The sequence below is a fragment of the Pseudorca crassidens genome, chromosome 3 (genome assembly GCF_039906515.1).
Source record: "Pseudorca crassidens isolate mPseCra1 chromosome 3, mPseCra1.hap1, whole genome shotgun sequence".
NCBI lineage: Eukaryota > Metazoa > Chordata > Mammalia > Artiodactyla > Delphinidae > Pseudorca > Pseudorca crassidens.
Window position 1 is genome coordinate 166,812,753 of NC_090298.1, and position 15,093 is coordinate 166,827,845.

The following is a 15,093-nucleotide window of genomic DNA, read 5'->3' on the forward strand; positions in this document are numbered from 1 at the left end:
CGCCTCTCATTTTACTCAGTGAGGGTGACCAAGGTGTTCTGCTGTTATGGGTGCAAGGCTGCCCACAGAACAGAAAAGTGTGTTGAAGTCCTAACTTCCAGAACCTTAGAACGTGCCCTTATTTGGAAATAGGGTTTCTGCAGGTGCAATTAGTAAAGATGAGGTCGTGCTGCAGGAGGGTGAATCCCTAAAGCAACGTGACTGGTGTCCACGTCTTATGACAGCCATGTGAAGGACACAAGGGGGACATCTGTGACAACAGAGGCAGAGACTGAAGTCCTGCTGCTACAAGCCAAGGGACACCAAGGACTGCCGGCAGCCACAAGAACCCAGGGGGAGGCAAGGAAAGACCGTCTCTTCCATGCTACAGGAGTATAGCCCTGCCAACACCTCGATTCTGTACTGCCGGCCTCCAGAACTGTATGACAATAAACGTTTGTTGCTCTAAGCTACTCAGTTTGGGACACTTTGTTAAGGCAGCCTGGGAAACTAATATGTCCGGGGAGGAGCAGGACATCACGTTGGCATCCGGGTCTTGGGGCCATGGAGAGGGTGTGAATGGGGGCTCCGGATGGTGGAGGGCTGCCTGGAGAGGAGGACCAAGCTTTTCAATTGAGCAGAGGTGATGAGAGCGTGGCCCGTGTATTCCGAGAAGAAACTTTAACTGGTTTCCAGAAAGGCATCCTGGGGATGGGGTGGGGTGCAGGTGGGATCCTCCCAGCATCCTCCTCTCCCGGGGCACTGAGGGAGAGCCATAGCTGCTCAGCGGAGGGGGCAGGCACCTTCCTCCCCAGGAGTCTAGCCTCCAGTTCCTAGGGGGGGCTGGGGGGAAGATCAGAGGAGACAGACCAACCTGGCATTGGTGGTGGGGAGACAGGAGCTACCAGACCTTCCTGTTTTGGGAGTAGGGGGTGGGCAACCAGACCAGGGGACAGTGAGCAGAGAGGAAGGGTGGCCAGGAGACAGAGGCCAGCCGGTGGTGCCTCAGGGGTCCTCGGGCCCAGCTTCCCCTCTTCCCACCACCTGCGGACGGCAACTGCCTTTCTGGCAGATATCGGTGGGCAAGCTGGGTAGCTTCAGACCTCACCTCGGCTGCCCTAGGGCCCTGTCCTCTCCCTATGGGACCAAGCCCACCCAAGCTCCCCACTGTGGGGGCGCTGCTTTGGCCGACTGCTGCACCCCACCTGAGAGTCCCTGGGGCCCAGCGAGTCCTGCCGGGCCAACAATGTCCGAACCCAGGTCACTCTGCCTCCTGCCCCCACGGCAGCCCCCGCCTCACGCTGCAAAAACGATTATCTGGATCATCTTTATGGGGCTTAAGCTTGGGTGGGAGCAGATGGGGCGTGAGCTGGGGATTTGGGGCTGGGTATCCACTCCCCGCCACGTCCCAGCCTCTTAAAAAGCCTTCTCTGGCACGGGGCCAGGGCAGAGGCCAGTGGAGAGGTGGACAGGACCCAGGGGAGGGGAGCAGGGACAATGATGGACCAGGAAGAGGAGGATGGGGGCTCGGCCTCCTGCGACAAGGTGAGCAGGCCCCGCCCCCCCACACCACCAACTCAAGGACCCGTGAATGACAAGGCTAATGAGTTTGTAGCGCACCTAATTAGCAAGTGAGTCTCCTGGGACCCCCGACCCAGTTGCTGCCCAAGAAGGTGCTGGTGGGCGGGAGGGTCCGAGTGCCTAACCCAGCCCCAGGGCAGAGGTCAGGGCTCTTAGTGCTGACCCCCTGTGAGGTGAGGGATGCTGGGACTCAGGAGCTGTCAGGGGGACGTTCCCCTGGCTCGTGTCCCAGCCCCCGGGCCACCCCGCAGTCAGGCCCCAATCTAGGACGGTGGCCCTCTCCCTTGGGGCAGCACCACGTGACATGGCACTGCTGGTGTGGCCCCTGGGGCGGGGGCCGGGATTGAGGAAACTCATGTCTCATTTGGAGCAGCTCTGCAGAGCAGCACATCGGCGGGCACCATGGTGAGAGCCACAGAAGGGGCAGGGCAGGCCCGGGGGTCGGGGGGAAGCTGGCCGGCCAGGAGGGGAGTTGAGGGCTCCTCCAGCTGAGGGGCCGGCCGGACTGAGTGTGTGTGCCCCCCAGGCGGGCTCCCCAGACCAGGAGGGCTTCTTCAACCTGCTGAGCCACGTGCAGGGCGGCCGGATGGAGGAGCAGCGCTGCTCACTGCAGGCGGGGCCGGGCCCAGCCTCCGAGGGCCGTGAGAGCGGGCAGGGAGGTGTGCGGAAGTGGGCGTGATGGGGGGGGTGTGAATGGGGCAAGTGCCCATCTAGGGGACCAGTGGGCAAGGGTCTGAGAAAGTGAGCAGGCAAGTGGGGACAGAGATGTCTGCGGGTTGGGGGCAGATGTGAGCATGCTTCCTGGAGAATGTGAGTGGGGGTGGAGGGATGGGTTGGGGGCCTCCAGCCGGGCTGAGTTCTTCCCCACGGCCTCTGCTTCATGCAGAGAGCGGCCCTGCACCCGAGATGGACAGTCTCATGGACATGCTGGCCAGTACCCAGGGCCGCCGCATGGATGACCAGCGTGTGACAGTCAGCGCCTTGCCTGGCTTCCAGCCCCTGGGCCCCAAGGTAGGTGATGTTCTGCCAGGGCTGAGGAGAGACCAGCCACACTGATCCCTCTAACCCTGCCTCCCACCCCCACCCCTGTCCATCATCTGCCCCTGGGGATGAGCACCTGGTAGGAGCGCCCACCCTGCGTACTTGCCAGGCACAAGACCCCAGCTCATCCAATACCCCAGTTCAGAGGTAGGACAAAGGCCCAGACAGGGCTGGGAAGACATCAAGGTCATGCAGGGGGCGTGTTAAAGTCAGAGCTGTGGCCAGAACTTGTGGCTCCCGCTCCCAAGTCTGAGAACTTCAGGGAAGCGAGAGAGAATAGACCCACTCCTGGGAAGACACCTTGAGGGTGGAGAGCATGTGAGCTCATGCCCAGGACACATCCAGACACCCATGTGTCCATGTCACACGTACTCACCCACAGCTTGGCTTCTGATCAAGATCCCAGGGACGTCCCCAAGACCCACCAGCTCCCAAATACCACCCTAAATGCTGAGTAACTGAGGAGTGGAGAAGCTCAGGGATGGTGGGGCAGATGGGGGGAGGTGGGACTCCGGTTGCCACCTGCACCGGCCAGCACTGCCCTTGGCCCTCTGGCTGACCCCTCTGCATCTACAGGATGGAGTACAGAAACGAGCCGGGACCCTCAGCCCCCAACCCCTCCTCACCCCTCAGGACCCGACTGCACTCAGCTTCCGTCGAAACAGCAGCCCCCAGCCCCAGACACAAGCCCCGTGAGGGCCTGAGGCGTCCTGGGCCCCACTTGGCCCCCCAAAGCAGACAATAAAACACTTCCACGAGCAACGAAGAACCGTGTATGTGTGTCATTCTGTGGGTGGAGAGGCAGGGATTCAGGCACTTGGAGGCCTCAGGACCTCTGCTGGGCAGCACGAAGGAGCTTTTCCTCCCGCTGCTTCCGTATCCTTTCTTTGAATTCTTCTAGCTCTTGGCGCTGGGTAAGGGAGTGGGATGGGAAGGAAGGAGGGGCGTACACACCTCAGGGCCTGGACCTCTTTCTCAGCACCCCTCCCTTTAATCCCCCAGACCACCACTTCACAGTTCAGTGACTACACTGGAAGCCTATGCCAATTATAACCCAGGTCCAAGTGGGATTAGCTTCAACCTTCAGGGAGAGGGCAATAAGGAAATCACGTGTCCTTCCACTCTCGGTTCCCTGTCCATGACTGAGGGTCCCATGATGGCCACAGGAACCCACGTTCCTCCCTCCTCCGGTGGGAGGAAAAGGAGGTTGCTTACCTTGTCTTCATTCTCAGGGGGCCACAGCTCCCTCTGTAGGGACAAAGTCACAGCTGGATACACAAGCCAGGAGCCTCCAGAGCCCCACACCCAGGGCAGGGTTGGCTCAGGGGAGGCAGACACTGGTCCCCATCAGCTTGGTGCCCCATAACCTCCCCCACCCCCGGAATGAACCTGTGCCCACCTTGCGCTGTATGACATAGTCCTCAAACCACCCGGCCTGATTGGCAATCCAGAACATAGCCACAGGGAAGGTGAGGTAGATGGTCATCTGGAAGGGCAGGGGCGAGATAAGAAGAGCCAGGAGTCACCCCCACCACCCCCAAACTGTGCAGAGGCTGCTTAGAGCCTGGAGGACCATCCCCTGACAGAGACCAGTGGTGCTTCCCCAGCGCCCCCAGAACCCCAAAACTCCCATCAAGGGTACAGAAGCCATACACCTTAAAGTCTAGCCTCCATAATCCAAAAGCCCCCTCCAAAAGCCCCCTCCGAGTCCGGGAGACTCCCTCTCAAAGAAACATACACACTCTCTCTCTCTCTCTCCCTCTCTCTCTCTCTCTCTCTCTCACACACACACACACACACACATACACACACACAGTCGCCCCAGGAACAGAAAAGCTCGTACTACAGTAAAGGCATCTCTCTGAGATCTCATTATCCCACCCCCTCCCCAGATCACCCTTCTCAGAAGGCTTTCCTCACACCAGCCCTCCCAGAGCCCCGAACCCTGTGCCCCTTCTCTGGGGTTCCAACCGTAAAGGTCCCTATCAAATCTCAGGAGCTTTCGCTCCAGAGCGCCCTCTCTCAGAGGTCCCCCTTTTCAGAGCCTCCTCCTCAACCAGGAAGACCCCGCGCCCAGGCCTGCAACCGTTCCATTGCTCACTGACCCGAAACACCTCCAGCTTCACCCCCATCTCGCTCTTCTCAGGCTTCAAAGCCGCTTCCGCCCAAAGCCAACCATCCAGCAAGACAGCAGCCCATTGGGAGTCCGAGGGTTCCACTGCTGAACCTGATTGGTCCGATGAGCTTCGTGATGACGTCATATTCGGGCGCTTCTTCTCTGCTTCCGGTAGCTGGACGTCTACGTGAAAGTCAACAACGCAGGGCGCGCAATCGGGAAGGGTTCAACCAATAGGAAATGGGTCTGGTTCGAGGGGGCGGGCCTTCAGCCGGAGACGTCATTATAACGCGACTCCTGCGCGTACCTGGAGTGCCAGAAAAATGGTGGTGATGGCGCGCCTCTCGAGGCCCGAGCGGCCGGACCTTGTCTTCGTGAGTCCGCGGCGGGCCCGGGGGTGGCCTGCCTGGGGGCACTGGGGCTTAGATGCCTCAGGAGATTCGGGCATGGCATCCCGGGGGATCTAGGCCAAAGTTATGCCGGTCTGAGGGCAGGAGGACCCTTACGGGCCAGAGACCGGATCATGATGTACGGGCCAGGCTGGTCAGGAGCAGAGGTCTGGTGCTAGAGCCCAGGTGACCTGAGCAAAGAGCAGGTGGTTGGAGTTAAGGGCCTGGCGTCCCGGGCCTGGGGCGGAAATGGGAGTGGGAGAGAAGGGAGACTCGCGTAGCTCAATCTTGAGAGGCCTGGTGTTTGAAGTAAAGGCAGGACGACCAGTCCAGGTCTCTGGTTTCAGTGGTAAAATCTTGATGTCTTGGGTAACGGTCTACGTTTGGTTCTGAGCGTTATAGTTTCTGGGATAAGGGCATGGTGTCTGGACCGGGAGAACCCTGGAATCAGAAGTAAAGACTGGGTGATGTGGAGCTGATCAGGCGATGGCCCGTGGACTCCTGAAGAGTCAAAGGCTTGGTGTTTGAAGTAGAAGCCTGGCATCTTCACTAGATTCTTGGTGTCTCGAGTTAAAGGCTAGGTATCCTGTACATACCTTTCTTTCTGAGATAAGGGTCTAGCTTCCAAGTTCTGGGGCAGAGTTGAGCTAGACTCTGGCTAGTGGGGTCCTGAGGTGCCAAACGTCTCGTGTCTGGGAAGAGCCATGTTGTGAGGAGGTGACACTTGACGTCTAGGGCAGAGGCCTGGCGTCGGACCAGGGTCTTGGTGGCAAAAGAGTCTGGTGATCTGGGCCAGAGTGGATAGCTTGATTAGGAAGGCCAAAAGAGTGACGTCTGGGTGACAGTCTCATATCTGGCCTAGAACGCTGTGACCAAGGAGTCTGATGGTCTGGGTCAGATTGTAGGCAGTAGTATTCTGAAGGGTCTGGACCAGATTCCTGGTATCTGGGTGTCTGGTGACCGGGCTCCCGATGGTGAGGAGTGTGGGATCTGGGACCTGGGGAGGGGTCTGGAGTTTGGAGTGGAGTGGTGCTGCGCGCAGGCTCTGAGAACAGGTCTGTCTTCTCCCTGTACCCCGGCCCTGGCAGGAGGAGGAGGACCTCCCCTATGAGGAGGAAATCATGCGGAACCAGTTCTCCGTCAAATGTTGGCTCCGCTACATTGAGTTTAAGCAGGGTGCCCCGAAGCCCAGACTCAATCAGCTCTATGAGCGGGCGCTGAAGCTGCTGCCCTGCAGGTGAGATTGGTTGCAGCTGCCCTGCCTGCCCCAGCCCCACACCCACCCCACCTTATCCAATCAACCCAGAACTTGCTAGTACATCCCACGTGACTGCTATGTGTTGTGTCGCCGAATATACATCCCCTGATCTGTGAGCACACCTTCCCTGACGTCCCGGCCATTCCCCTGTCGCAGAGACTTGTCACCCCTCCCTGGGCCCCTTCTCCCAGCACTTGTCTCGTGAGGCAGAGTGAAGGGTCCCGAGGTCCATGAAGCTGACCGATCATTGTCTGCCCCTCCCCTCTCCCCCCAACCCCCCCAGCTACAAACTCTGGTACCGCTATTTGAAGGCGCGCCGGGCACAGGTGAAGCATCGCTGTGTGACCGACCCTGCCTACGAAGATGTCAACAACTGCCACGAGAGGGCTTTTGTGTTCATGCACAAGGTGGGGAGGGGGCCTGGCTGGGCCAGGGGATGAGTGGGGAGGTGGGGCTCAGAGTCCACGGAGGTGGACAGAGCAGGGGGTTGGAGTCCTGTGGCCTCTGTGCACTCAGGGTTGAGCGAGACTTGGTTCTAGGGGGACGGGACTTCCGGGTCCTGCTGCAATGGACATCTGGTGTCTTTATGGCCTGGTGGTGGTGCTGGCAGCTCAGACCCTGCCTCTCCCCGCACCTGCAGATGCCCCGGCTGTGGCTAGATTACTGCCAGTTCCTGATGGACCAGGGACGCGTCACACACACGCGCCGCACTTTCGACCGTGCCCTCCGAGCGTTGCCCATCACACAGCACTCTCGTATTTGGCCCTTGTACCTGCGCTTCCTGCGCTCACACCCCCTGCCTGAGACTGCTGTGCGGGGCTACCGGCGCTTCCTCAAGGTAAGCCCCTCAGAGGGCGAGATGGGGCCAGGCTCAGGCAGGTGGGCCGGTTCCCCCAGGTCAAGACTTTCCGGAAACCGGCTCGTTGGGACACTGTCTGCCCTAACAGACAGAATATGGGAACGAGGCTTCTTAAGACAGAGTTTTGTTTGTGAGTTCTGTGTTTAATCTCCAGACAGTTTGCTAGTAACCATGTCAGGTATTAAGACAGGTGCCGGGGACAGTGTGGCTAAGACAGTTGCTGCCTCCATGGAGCTTTCAGTCTGACTTTGCAGACAGATACATATTACCTGACCCCATAAATCAGAGTAAAACTGCAGCCACGGGAGAGCAGGGAATAGGAAATAAACGACTAGGGAAACAAATAACAGGCAGGGCTGACAGTCGAGGTGCAAATAGTGGGGAGGCACTGTGTAGTTTTCCTGAACTTATAATGTCTCTTACGCGTCCTGAAATGCTTAGCATGGTGCTGTTTAGGGGCTGTGCAGGCTGGACCACTGATGCCTAAGCTCAGTCAGGACTGAGACTGGACCACTGGGGCGCAGGCTGGACCAGTCAGGACTGAGACTGGACCACTGGGGCCCAGGCTGGACCAGTCAGGACTGAGACTGGACCACTGGGGCCCAGGCTGGACCAGTCAGGACTGAGACTGGACCACTGGGGCCCAGGCTGGACCAGTCAGGACTGAGACTGGACCACTGGGGCGCAGGCTGGACCAGTCAGGACTGAGACTGGACCACTGGGGCTGAGGCTGGACCAGTCAGGACTGAGACTGGACCACTGGGGCCCAGGCTGGACCAGTCAGGACTGAGACTGGACCAGTCAGGGCTGGGGGTGGACCAGTGAGGCCCAGGCTGGAACAGTGAGGCTCAGGCTGGAACAGTCAGGGCCCAGGCTGGACTAGTGAGGGCTGAGGCTGGACCAGTCAGGGCCCAGTCAGGGCTGGAGCTGGACCAGTGAGGCCCAGGCTGGACAGGTGTGGCTATGACTGGGTGTGTGGGGCGAGCTCTTGTCCGGGACAGTGGTGGGTGGCTGACAGCCCAGAGTGGGAGGGGGAATGGTGGCATGGCGGCATGGCCCTGTGGCCCCACTGACAGCTGGCGGGTGGATGGGTGCCCAGCTGAGCCCCGAGAGTGCCGAGGAGTACATCGAGTACCTCAAGTCGAGCGACCGGCTGGACGAGGCCGCACAGCGCCTGGCCACCGTGGTGAACGACGAGCGCTTCGTGTCCAAGGCTGGCAAGTCCAACTACCAGGTGGGCCCCGGGGTGACGGCTGGGCGGGAGGGCTCGCCCTCTCAGGGACAAGGCTGACGCTCCTTCCCATGCCTTGCAGCTGTGGCACGAGCTCTGCGACCTCATCTCCCAGAACCCAGACAAGGTGCAGTCTCTCAGTGTGGACGCCATCATCCGCGGGGGCCTCACCCGCTTCACCGACCAACTGGGCAAGCTCTGGTGCTCGCTGGCCGACTACTACATCCGCAGCGGTCACTTCGAGAAGGTGCTTGAGCACGTGGGGCTCCGGGAGCGGGGTGGGGTCTCCCTCCAGCACGTAGTATTGGGGGATGCCTGAGGACACGCGTGTGAGCAGAAGACGTGCACGTGGACCGCTTTTGCCTTTCTGAAGGTGGGGAGAGGCAGGCATCACGGCTCTGCCGGCGAGTGCACCCACCTCAGGCCAGCCAGACCTGGATCTCTCTGCTCTGGCCTTGGACCTGCTTCAGCTTGGGTGTCCTCATTTGCAAAATGAGAGTGACAGTCACTTCCTTGCCTACTGGGACTCAGGCACCGAGCGGGTGTCCGATGTGAGGGTCCCTCCCGAGGTGTTGGTGTTTCTGTCAGTGTCCACGTTGGCTGTTCTCCTCATCGGGCCATGGAGTGGCGAGCTTGGGGCCGGGGTGGGGGGCGGGGTGTGGAGCTCTGAGAGGTCCCCAGAGGGGCTGGCTTGGGACTGGCTGGGGAGGGGGGTGCCGGGGGGAGCAGAGTGGGAAGGAGGAGCTGGAGGGGGCTCAGAGGGGGTGGTGAAGGACTAGGGAAGGGGGGCCCTGCAGGCTGAGGAGGGGCCGGCTGTGTCCTGCTGCGGGGAGCCGCCAGCCAGCCAGCCGTGAGCAGGACATAGGCCTGACCAGGTGTGTGTCTTACAAAGACCCTTCAGGCTGACACTTTGAGTGGAGCGCACAGGCCGAGGCCGGCAGCAGGAGACAGGCCAGGAGGCTGCTGGAGCCAGCGGCCAGGCAGAGGCAGAGGGGCAGGATCAGCCAGGGCCAGGGGTAGAGCAACGGGCCCGCCCTTGGTGGGGATGCGCCTCGCGCACGCCAGCACTTTCCTTTCATGCTGCCCTCAGGGGTTGGTGTGGGGGGTGATGGGGAGAATGTGAGCTGCAGAAGGGGGATCGGGCAGGCGTGAGGGGTACTTTGTAGCAACGATTGAGCACTCCATGGCAGGCTGAGGTTAGGGTCCCTGCAGGGTGGCTGGTCACCTATTGGGTCTCACTGGGGCCAGACCCTTTATGCGTCTCACTCGAGCCCCGCAGTGACTCTGCGTGAGGGGCTGTCACTGTCAGTTTACTGCTAAGGAGCTGAAGCCTCCAGCTCACTCTGGCAGAGGACGGGAGGGGAGCTCCGACCACGGCCGTGCGCTGACGGAGCTGGGCAGGCCCGGGAAAGGCCCTCCGGGGGTTCCGATTTGGGACTGGTGCCAAGGGCGGTGCTGCCGGATGCCCTGTGTGCATGCGGTGGGCACACGTGCCTCTCCTCTGCCAGCACTTTCCCCATCCCCACAGGCTCGGGACGTGTATGAGGAGGCCATCCGGACCGTGATGACCGTGCGGGACTTCACCCAGGTGTTCGACAGCTATGCCCAGTTCGAGGAGAGCATGATCGCGGCGAAGATGGAGACGGCCTCGGAGCTGGGGCGGGAGGAGGAGGGTGAGCAGCAGGGGTGGGCCGCAGGGCTCGGAGGGGTCCCGAGTGGCTGGGTCAGGGAGGTGTGGGGCTTGGGGTCAGAGGCCAGCAGGGAGGGAGTCTGAATGGGCACTGCGGGTGGGATCTCGGCGGGTAGCCAGGACTGGGAACACATCTCAGTGGGGCTTGGGCCGGCCACTGGCGGGAAGGGAGAGCTGGCTGGACAGCAGGCATGGTGGGGGGGGGCCTGGGCCAGAGCTTGGCAGGGAAGAAAGGCTGGGGGGAATGGTGGGGATTGGAGGGGGTTCCAGAGTAGCCTGGCCCCAGGGCAAGTGTGAGGTCAGGGTGGCCCTGGAGCAGCTCAGGGAGGGAGTGCCCGGATGGACAGTGGGGGGGAGCTGGGGGCTGAAGGGAGAGACCTGAGAGACGGAGGTGGCCGGGGGCCGCGTGCTGAGGCCTCCCCCCGGCTCCTGTCTTTTCCCACGGGTCCCAGACGACGTGGACCTGGAGCTGCGCCTGGCTCGCTTTGAGCAGCTCATCAGCCGGCGGCCCCTGCTCCTCAACAGCGTCCTGCTGCGCCAGAACCCGCACCACGTGCACGAGTGGCACAAGCGCGTGGCCCTGCACGAGGGCCGCCCGAGGGAGGTACGTGGCGGCCCCGCCCCCCGTCCCCAGGCCCCGCCCTCCCCAACCAGGGCCCTGCCCAGCCTGACCCAACCCTTCCTGCCCAGATCATTAACACGTACACGGAGGCCGTGCAGACTGTGGACCCCTTCAAGGCGACCGGCAAGCCCCACACCCTGTGGGTTGCGTTCGCCAAGTTTTACGAGGACAACGGGCAGCTGGATGACGTGAGTGCCGTGTTGCCAGTGCGCGTTGCATGAACGAGTACTTACAGGTCCTCCGCCCAGCGCCCACAGCCGGGCGGGTGGGTGGGGTCTCAGCTTGGCCTCTGCCCGCCCCACAGGCCCGCATCATCCTGGAGAAAGCCACCAAGGTGAGCTTCAAGCAGGTGGACGACCTGGCCAGCGTGTGGTGCGAGTGTGGCGAGCTGGAGCTCCGGCACGAGAACTACGACCAGGCCTTGCGGCTGCTGCGAGTAAACACAAGCCCGGGTTGGGAGGGGGTGGGGGAGCCTCAGGGTGTGTGATCTGGTCCTGGACACCCCCGCGGCTTTCCCCCTGCTGGCGCTGCCCATGCAGAAGGCGACGGCGCTGCCCGCCCGCCGCGCCGAGTACTTCGACGGCTCGGAGCCCGTGCAGAACCGCGTATACAAGTCTCTGAAGGTGTGGTCAATGCTGGCCGACCTGGAGGAGAGCCTCGGCACCTTCCAGGTGAGCCGCCAGGATGGGATGGGGGCGTGGGATGGGACACGCCCCGCGGAGGGCCGCTGACTCCACCCCTGGGACACGCTCTGACCGGCCCCCTGCCCCACAGTCCACCAAAGCCGTCTATGACCGCATCCTGGACCTGCGCATCGCCACGCCCCAAATCGTCATCAACTACGCCATGTTCCTGGAGGAGCACAAGTACTTTGAAGAGAGCTTCAAGGTGAGGGGGCCCCGGACGGCATTGTCCCTACCCGGGCTGCCATCACAGCTGACTGGGAGGCTTAAACAACAGAGACGTGTTTTCTCAGTCCTGAAGGTCGGAAGCCTGAGATCAAGGCGTCGGCAGGGCTGGTTTCCTCTGAGGCCCCTCTCCTTGGCTTGTAGAGGCTGTTTTCTCACTGTGTCTTCACGTGGACACCTTTTTGTGTGTTTTTGGTGTTCCTCCTGTGCCCAGCTCTGCTTTTGTGAGGCTGTCAGTTGTATTGGAATGAAATTTACCCTAATCTCTCTTTTTTTTTTAATTTATTTATTTTTGGCTGCGTTGGGTCTCCGTTGCTGCGTGCAGGCTTTCTGTAGTTGCGGCGAGCGGGGGCTGCTCTTTGTTGTGGTGCGCGGGCTTCTCATTGAGGTGGCTTCTCGTTGTGGAGCACGGACTCTAGGTGCACGGGCTTCAGTAGCTGTGGCTCGTGGGCTCAGTAGTCATGGCACACGGGCTTAGCTGATCTGCGGCACGTGGGATCTTCCTGGACCAGGGCTCAAACCCGTGTCCCCTGCATTGGCAGGCGGATTCTTAACCACTGTGCCACCAGGGAAGTCCTCTCTGTTTAACTTAGTTGCTTCTTTAAAGATCTTATCTCAGAACACAGTCTCGTTCTGAGGTACGGGGAGTTAGGATTTCAACTTGAATTTGGGGGGGACACAGGTCAGCCTGTCACAGGCACGGAGTTCTGCCTGTGTGTGCGGGGGTGCCCCTGCCTTGCTGCTCAGGCGATGGGTTGTAGGCACGTGGGGTGTTTTCCATGTGCATGTGTACGTGTGGCGGGGCTTTGCCCCACTGTCTGAGGTTTTGTCGTGTACAAGTGGAGACTGTGCACATACATGGACGGGGAAGTCATACATGCGCGCGAGTGCCCCCTCTGCCTGAGTGGCAGGCCCTGCCCCTCTGCCTGGGTGGTGAACCTTCTTCCGGGACACCGGGCTGCAGTGTTTGCAAGCTGAGGTTCCACCCTCCTCTTCAGCCATAAAGTCACTGACTGATCCTAGTGAGCCCTAGTCCAGCTCTGTCTTCGGGGTCCTTGCAGCCTGTCCAGGGAGACAGGCAGTGCACAGACACTCTTGGCTGGGCTTTGATTGCGTGATCACGGGGAGAAGTGGGATGGGGAGAGGTGGGCAGACAAGGGGCCTACTTGCTGAGCCCTAAGGAGTCTCCCCCTGCGGACTCACACGACTCTCCCTCGGGGCAGGCATACGAGCGTGGCATCTCGCTGTTCAAGTGGCCCAACGTGTCCGACATCTGGAGTACCTACCTGACCAAGTTCATCGCCCGCTACGGGGGCCAGAAGCTGGAGCGGGCACGGGACCTGTTTGAGCAGGCGCTGGATGGCTGCCCTCCCAAATACGCAAAGAGTGAGGAGGGCCAGGTGGGCTCGGTGGGGGGGGGGGTTGGAGGGGGCATCACGGGCCCAGCCACTGACCTCTGACCCCCCCCCCCCGCTGCATCCTGTCACAGCCCTGTACCTGCTGTACGCGCAGCTGGAGGAGGAGTGGGGCTTGGCCCGGCACGCCATGGCCGTGTATGAGCGCGCCACCAGGGCCGTGGAGCCCGCCCAGCAATACGACATGTTCAACATCTACATCAAGCGGGCGGCCGAGATCTACGGGGTCACCCACACGCGCAGCATCTATCAGAAGGCCATCGAGGTGCCCGCTGCAGGGGGTGGGGTGGGGAGCTGGGGCTAGAGAGGGGGAACAAGGGGTCCTGTAGGCAGGGTATCCGAGCGAGCCGGTGCGCGCGTCTGTGGGGAGGCCCGCCCGCCCAGGGGCCGGCCTGGTGTGCTGGGAACCACCGGGGCTCCCCAAGAGGGGCGGCCCCCTCCGCCTCACATCCCACCCTCCCTGATCCCTCCCGACCCCGCCCAGGTGCTGTCAGACGAGCACGCCCGGGAGATGTGCCTGCGGTTCGCGGACATGGAGTGCAAGCTCGGGGAGATCGACCGCGCCCGGGCCATCTACAGCTTCTGCTCGCAGATCTGTGACCCCCGGGTAGGGACGGGTCCCGGGCCCGTGGGTGTGGGAGTCTGCGGCTGAGCCAGCTGGCTCACGTCCCCCGGCCCCGCCCCTCTGCAGACGACCGGGGCCTTCTGGCAGACGTGGAAGGACTTCGAGGTCCGGCACGGCAACGAGGACACCATCCGGGAGATGCTGCGGATCCGCCGCAGCGTGCAGGCCACGTACAACACTCAGGTCAACTTCATGGCCTCCCAGATGCTCAAGGTGACGGGCAGCGCCACGGGCACTGGTGAGCAGCTGTGGCCCAGTGGTGGTCTCCTGGGTCTGGGAGCATCAGGGTCTCCTCTGCCTCCCCTGCCTCAGGCTGGGAGCTCCTCGAGGGCCAGGGCCTCAGGCCCAGGTCGGGGGGCGCCCAGCAGCACTCAGACCGAGGCAGGCACCTAAGGCCGTGGTTGAGGACAGCTTGCCCACGGCGTCTGACCCCCACGCTTCCCCCCACAGTGTCCGACCTGGCCCCCGGGCAGAGCGGCATGGACGACATGAAGCTGCTGGAACAGCGGGCCGAGCAGCTGGCGGCTGAGGCCGAGCAGGACCAGCCCTCGCGGGCCCAGAGCAAGATCCTGTTTGTGAGGTGAGGGCGGGGCGGTGGAGCCGAGCTGGGAGCGGGCCAGCTCTGCAGGGGGGAGGGGCGGGGAGGTTGGGGGGCTGCCGGGCCTAGCTGAGCAGTATGGCCCCCTCCCCCGGCCGCCTGCCTTCCCCAGGAGTGACGCCTCCCGGGAGGAGCTGGCCCAGCTGGCCCAGCAGGCCAACCCGGAGGAGATCGAGCTGGGCGAGGATGAGGACGAGATGGACCTGGAGCCCAATGGTAAGAGGCCGGCTGGCCAGGCGGGCTGGTGGGCGGAGGCGGGGGCGGGACCCCCTCCTGGAAGGTGACTGAGTCCTCCTCGTCTCACCCCCAGAGGTGCGCCTGGAGCAGCAGAGCGTGCCGGCCGCCGTGTTCGGGAGCCTGAAGGAAGACTGACTCCCATCCCCTACCCCCTCCACCGCTCCCCCAGTGAAGCTTGTGTTTGTACGTTCTGGTCTGAGCCTCCTTCCTCCCTGCCTTCTCCTACTGCCTCGGTGCCCCTGGGGACTGCCAGCTCAGTGCCGCCCTGCCCCCCACCCCACCCCCCCAGATTGGCCGGTGTGGGGAGGTGGGGCAGCTGGGCTCCAGGCCAGGGCACACGCTCCACCCTAACCCCGCAGAGCCAGTTCTGGGCTCCGAGAGGCCAGTCTCTCTGCCGCCTGAGGCCCTGAGCCTGGAGGGGGCCCCTGCGCCCCTCCCTCTCAGCAGATAGAGATACTCAGCCTCCCTACCACGAACCCTTCCTCCTTGGATGAGGGCATCCCCCTCCCCTTGGGAAGAGGCTGGGCTGAGAGCTCCGGAGGCA

General features: G+C 62.2%; 3 protein-coding genes across 3 annotated transcripts; 2 read left to right on the top strand and 1 right to left on the bottom strand.

The window, feature by feature from the left end:
• The first annotated feature begins 1,883 nt into the window (after positions 1 to 1,883).
• PCP2 (Purkinje cell protein 2) lies at positions 1,884 to 3,362 on the top strand. The gene is made up of 4 exons (XM_067733953.1): positions 1,884 to 1,965; positions 2,087 to 2,219; positions 2,447 to 2,571; positions 3,178 to 3,362. Exons 1-4 carry the CDS (start codon positions 1,963 to 1,965, stop codon positions 3,295 to 3,297), a joined length of 381 nt encoding a protein of 126 aa, XP_067590054.1. The 5' UTR covers positions 1,884 to 1,962; the 3' UTR covers positions 3,298 to 3,362.
• PET100 (PET100 cytochrome c oxidase chaperone) lies at positions 3,358 to 4,816 on the bottom strand. The gene is made up of 4 exons (XM_067733954.1): positions 4,707 to 4,816; positions 4,001 to 4,087; positions 3,817 to 3,849; positions 3,358 to 3,511 (listed from the first exon to the last, which is right to left on the bottom strand). Exons 1-4 carry the CDS (start codon positions 4,731 to 4,733, stop codon positions 3,428 to 3,430), a joined length of 231 nt encoding a protein of 76 aa, XP_067590055.1. The 5' UTR covers positions 4,734 to 4,816; the 3' UTR covers positions 3,358 to 3,427.
• Positions 4,817 to 4,976: 160 nt separating this feature from the next.
• XAB2 (XPA binding protein 2) lies at positions 4,977 to 14,735 on the top strand. Its single transcript, XM_067733965.1, has 19 exons — positions 4,977 to 5,091; positions 6,195 to 6,343; positions 6,648 to 6,771; positions 7,005 to 7,202; positions 8,323 to 8,457; positions 8,537 to 8,701; positions 9,983 to 10,127; positions 10,597 to 10,748; positions 10,835 to 10,954; positions 11,071 to 11,202; positions 11,306 to 11,437; positions 11,541 to 11,654; positions 12,898 to 13,060; positions 13,164 to 13,354; positions 13,574 to 13,696; positions 13,781 to 13,952; positions 14,165 to 14,294; positions 14,425 to 14,528; positions 14,623 to 14,735. The coding sequence occupies exons 1-19, from the start codon at positions 5,041 to 5,043 to the stop codon at positions 14,682 to 14,684; spliced, it is 2,562 nt and encodes an 853-aa protein (XP_067590066.1). The 5' UTR covers positions 4,977 to 5,040; the 3' UTR covers positions 14,685 to 14,735.
• Positions 14,736 to 15,093: the final 358 nt, after the last annotated feature.

Excerpts from the sequence above, each read along its gene's own strand:
- PCP2 (XM_067733953.1), top strand. Across the intron at positions 2,220-2,446 it reads CCGTGAGAGCGGGCAGGGAG|AGAGCGGCCCTGCACCCGAG; the intron begins GTGTGCGGAAGT and ends TGCTTCATGCAG. Across the intron at positions 2,572-3,177 it reads TCCAGCCCCTGGGCCCCAAG|GATGGAGTACAGAAACGAGC; the intron begins GTAGGTGATGTT and ends CTGCATCTACAG.
- PET100 (XM_067733954.1), bottom strand. The coding sequence starts at position 4,733 with ATGGGGGTGAAGCTGGAGGTGTTTCGG. Across the intron at positions 4,088-4,706 it reads TGAAGCTGGAGGTGTTTCGG|ATGACCATCTACCTCACCTT; the intron begins GTCAGTGAGCAA and ends CTGCCCTTCCAG. Across the intron at positions 3,850-4,000 it reads ACTATGTCATACAGCGCAAG|AGGGAGCTGTGGCCCCCTGA; the intron begins GTGGGCACAGGT and ends TTGTCCCTACAG.
- XAB2 (XM_067733965.1), top strand. The coding sequence starts at position 5,041 with ATGGTGGTGATGGCGCGCCTCTCGAGGCCCGAGCGGCCGGACCTTGTC. Across the intron at positions 8,702-9,982 it reads GCAGCGGTCACTTCGAGAAG|GCTCGGGACGTGTATGAGGA; the intron begins GTGCTTGAGCAC and ends CCATCCCCACAG. Across the intron at positions 14,529-14,622 it reads GATGGACCTGGAGCCCAATG|AGGTGCGCCTGGAGCAGCAG; the intron begins GTAAGAGGCCGG and ends TCTCACCCCCAG.